Below are 4,918 nucleotides of genomic sequence, written 5' to 3'. Positions count from 1 at the left end.
TCCCTATTATGAAATTAATTTATACCTTTCATATGAAAGCTATAACCTAATAACAGCCTAAGAATACAGGGAGGCGGAAGAGAGAGGGGAGGGGAGAATGGGTGGAGGGAGGGGGATTGGAGGGATCACTTCTGTGGTTTATCTTACAAGGGTACAAGTGAATCTTTCTAAGAGTCGAGTATGAACATTTTAACACAATAACTAAGAAAATGACATGAAGGCTATGTTAAACAGTTTGATGGAAATGTTTCAAATTGTATGTGAATACACCACACTGTACCCGAGAAGTGCATTAACACTGTACCCAAGAAGTGCATTAATGTACATAGTTACCATTCAATAAAAATAAATAAATAAATAAATAAATAAATAAATTTGGATAGAAAAATAAAGAGATTCTGCTTTCAAAAAAAAAAAAAAAGAAAAAGTATAAAACCACAAATGGAACAGATAGTCACCAGTTTCAGGATAGTTATCTCACTCTAACAGTAACCTCTAGGAGAGAGAACAGGGAGAGGGAATGGTAGAGAGTGGCTTTAGCTGCTCTGTAACATTAGAGTTTAATATGTATGTATCATTGCTATGTAACAAATTACACACCTAGTGTTGTAGGACACTATAAATTTATTATCTCACCCTTTCCATTGGTCAGAAGTCTGGAAAATTTTAGCTAAGTCCCCTACTCAGGGTCTTACAGGGCTGGAATCAAAATGTCACCTGCCTATATTCTTATTTGGAGGCTGGGCTACTCTTAGGTTTTTGGCGGAATTCATTTCCTTGTGGCTATATGACTCAAGTCCCCATGTTTTTTTTGGATTTTTTTTTGTTGTTGTTGTTGTTTGTTGTTTTGTTTTGTTTTGTTTTTTGATAGCTGTTGGCCAGGTACTATTATCAGCTACTTTTAGCCACTTATGAGTCCTTGCCATGTGGCCCCATCCACAATATGGCAGTTTGCTCATTCAAGGCAATGGGAAGGCCTCTGCTATTGCTTCTGGCTTGTTAAAGGACGTATCTGATTAGGTTAGGCTTACCCAGGATAATCTCTCTTTTGCTTAACTCAAACTCAACTGATTAAGGCCCTTAAATACATCTGTAAAAGTGCTTTTGTCATACAACATATTATAAAAGCATGGGAATAATTCACAGGCTCTCCTTCACTTAAACGTTAAGAAATCAGAACACAGGAATACTAGAGGGTATCTTAAAATTCTGCCTACTACAACTTCCTTTTTGAAAAATGACAAAATGTTAACATTAGTGAATACATGATTTAAAAAAAAAATGTAAAGACAAGTCTGTCAAGCAGTCGATAGAGCAGTGGCATGATCTCATTCTTGGGGTCAAATGATCCTTCTACCTTGGCCTCCCAAAGTCCTGAGATTATGGTATAAGCCACTGTGTCTAGACTATTTTCTGGAACTTTTTATATCTTTAATGTTTCATAATTTTTTAAGAACATGAAAAAAATCCTATGTACTTAGGTCTTTATCTATCTATGTATTCATGAATTCATAGAAGCTAAATGAAGAGATCTAATAAAGAAATGAAATCTTTATAGGATTAGAATTTTGTTTATCTGGCAGTTATTAGGCCTGAATTGTTGGCCTTTCTTATACTAGATATCAATTTCAAAACTCTAAAGAACAATGTGCCAACATATAAAGAATTCTTCATGTATAGCAAATGAGCCGTTGCAATAAAAGGCACCATATTAATTTTCCAAATGGATAACAAATTACTACAAATTTAGGGCTTAAAACAACACATATTATCTCACATTTTCTGTGGGTCAGGAGTCTTGATACAACTTAGCTGGATCCTCTGCCTTAAGTCTCAAAGGCTGCAACTGAGGATGGAGCTGGATTCTCATTTAGAGGCTCTACTGGGAAAAGATCTGCTTCCAAGCTCCCTCAAGTTATTAGCAGAATTTATTTCCTGGGGCCTTAAGAGTCATAGAAGCTTGTTTCTTCAAAGCCAACAAAGAGAGTAAGAGAGACTCTAAAACAGTCTGGTAGCAATACGGCGTCTACTACAGCATAATATAATCACAGCAGTGACAGCCCATCACTTTTTCTATCTGTAGTATTCTATTGGTTAGAAGCAGTCACAGGTTCCACCCACACTCAAGGGAGGGAAACTACCACATCTATGCAGGTTTTGTAGTGAGGCATGATATTTTGAGGATATTTCTTTTTAAAAAGGAAGAAGCCTCTGTGAGTGAGTGGGGCTCTAAAGCTTAAGCTTCAATAGCTTTACCTGAAATACCTGTCATGGTATTTCAGTGAAATTAGAAAAGTTTTCCTTTTTCCTATAAAACTTAAAATATTAATACAAACACAAAATTCAAGTATAGAGAAAATACAAATAGGAAATATCAGTGGAGGAAAATCTGTTAAGTGGAACTATTTGAGAATTTAAATTCTTTATCAGACAGAGACATAAAATTGTTAAATAGAACAATGCCAACAAGTTTTACTACCATCATGTTTTACTGCAAATTTATCTTATTTATAGTTCTAAAACAATGCCTTTAAAGACTGTTAATTCTTTGAACATAGTCATTCAAGTGGAGGATTAATAAATCATGGTATATGTATACCATGGAATACTATGGAGCCTTAAAAAATGGAGACTTTACCTCTTTTATGTTTACCTGGATGGAACTGGAACATATTCTTCTTAGCACAGTTGAATCAAGAATGGAAGAAAAAGTATTCAATGTACACAGTACTATTATGAAACCAATATATAATCACCCACACTTTCATATGAATGATAAAACACAACTATATCTCAGAATGAAGGAAGGAAGAAGAGGAGGAAGGGAGGGGAGGGGGGAGACTGTATGGAGGGAGGGTAATCAGTGGGACCTCCCCTATGGTGCTTATTGCAAGGGTACATGTCATATCTCTTAAGAGTAGAGTATAAATGTCTTAACACAACAATTAAGTGAGGTAAAGGCTATGCTAACCAGTTTGATATAAGCACTCCAAATTGTATATAAAATCAGCATGCTGTACCCCATAAATGCATTAATGTATGCAGTTATGATTTAATAAAAAAAGAACATAGTCATTGAATAGTCTGTCAATTTTTTAATCTAATGACATTTTAGATTTTCAAAAAAAGAATTTAAAATTTTTAATAATTCTTTAAGTAACCAAACACATAAAATTTAGTAAGACTGTTCTTTCTCAAATTGGTATCCAACAAAAGCACACAAAGCACAAAATAATTTGAAAAAGTGTAGTGTTTTCTAAACAAGCTGGGTCAGTGATACCACATACCTGTTCTATCATATGATGCAATACTGGCTTTCTTAAATTTTGCACCATCCTGAGTGCAACGCTTTTTTTCTTTTGATTTCCCTTTCTTCTTATGGATAGCTGATTCTGGAGCAACTACACTTGGTACACTTGGAGGTACACTTTCTTTAAGGTAATCTGAAAATAAACCATTATTAACTAAATGACTAACATAAGCTATACATATCAATAATAATAATACCATAGTAATTCCACCTACAAAGCAATACAGCCAATCATTATATGAGGCAGAATAATAAAGTAGTTAAGAGCTCAGTCTCTGAGTTCAGTCACCTGGGAGTCAAGCTTAGATATAAGCTTAAACACTCATAATTCTGGGATTTACTTAGTAAGTTACCTATCTGCCTTACTTTCTTCACTCCAAAATGAGAAGTGTCATAGTAAGAACCCCATAGAGTTGTAACAATAATTAAATTAGTGAATATATTTAAAGCACATAGTAAATGCTTACTAAGATAAATGTAAGTTATTGATTTTATTATTATAATACTAAATCTTTGAAATATGAATCTTCATATGAAATAAATACAGAGAAAATGTCCTTTTTATAACTGTATTCTTCCTTGTCATCCTATTTTGTCTAACTCTGACCAATCCCATTTGTCCTTCACAGCCATCCTCCTTCTTCTGGCTTGTAATTGCTTTAGATCCTTGGCCCTGTTTTAGTCTTGCCTTATTTATTCACTCTCCCCAGGTGATCTCACTCATAGACATGTCTTAAGCTTTTACTCACATGATTATTTCTCCCAGAAATTGCTTCCAGTTTCACCACAACTTCTCTGACTTCTCAACACATATATTCAAATGCCTATACTGAGATATACCAGAGGTATTCCAAATGGAACATGTGCAAAATTGAACTCATGATTCTTGTTCCAGACCCCATAAATCCTAACCGTTTTTATAAGACTTCCTATTTCATGAATGGCACCATTCATTATATTGATCAAGCCAAAAGCCTAAGTGTCACCACTGTTAAGTCTTGTTTTTAAGACTTTCTATCTTCATGAATGGCACCATTAATTATATTAAATAAGCCAAATGGCTAAGTATCACCTCTGACACCTCCCTCTCTCTCACCACCCATCATCATAATTGTTAATTCTACCTTCAGAATATCTTAAGTCTCCTAACTGGTCTCCCTATATCAATTCCTAATCTCCTCCAACCTATTGCTCAACCTATAGCCAAAAGGATCTTTTCAAAACAGAAATCTGATCATGTTAACACCTGGCTTAAAACCTTTCCATGGCTCTTCAAAGTATAATGACAAAAATCCTTAACATGACCAACAAGTCCTTGTTTTGCCTGACCCTTCTATTCTTTCTAGCCTTATATTTCTGTCCTCTCTTTCCTGAGCAGGGAAAAAAAATACCACAAAGGTCAGAGAACTCCTACTTTTCACTCTTGTTGAAAAAGAAGAGGGGATTCTGGGAAGATGGCTGACTGGTAGCAACCCTGGTCAGAGGCTCCTGAACAAAGGAAGAAAAACTGGTTGGAATCAGAATCTATGAAGTCAAAGACGGGGAGCTGAGCCCAGAAAGAAGTTCGGCAAGCTATAAATCCAAGGAAGATCATTTAAGAACATAAAA

The 4,918-nt window shown here is 35.0% G+C and overlaps 1 protein-coding gene across 1 annotated transcript in view; it reads right to left on the bottom strand.

Annotated features, from left to right (window-relative positions):
• The window catches only part of DNAH14 (dynein axonemal heavy chain 14), a 554,037-nt gene that overhangs the window by 534,490 nt on the left and 14,629 nt on the right, over positions 1 to 4,918 (bottom strand). Inside the window, exon 3 of the mRNA XM_003791010.1 lies at positions 3,288 to 3,445. Coding sequence (XP_003791058.1) covers positions 3,288 to 3,445 — 158 coding nt within the window. The remainder of the gene's footprint in view (positions 1 to 3,287; positions 3,446 to 4,918) is intronic.

Source organism: Otolemur garnettii, unplaced genomic scaffold (genome assembly GCF_000181295.1).
Source record: "Otolemur garnettii isolate 467f Iridium unplaced genomic scaffold, OtoGar3 scaffold00045, whole genome shotgun sequence".
Lineage (NCBI taxonomy): Eukaryota > Metazoa > Chordata > Mammalia > Primates > Galagidae > Otolemur > Otolemur garnettii.
The sequence above is the reverse complement of the archived record's forward strand: the minus strand, read 5'-3'. Positions and strand labels throughout refer to the sequence as shown.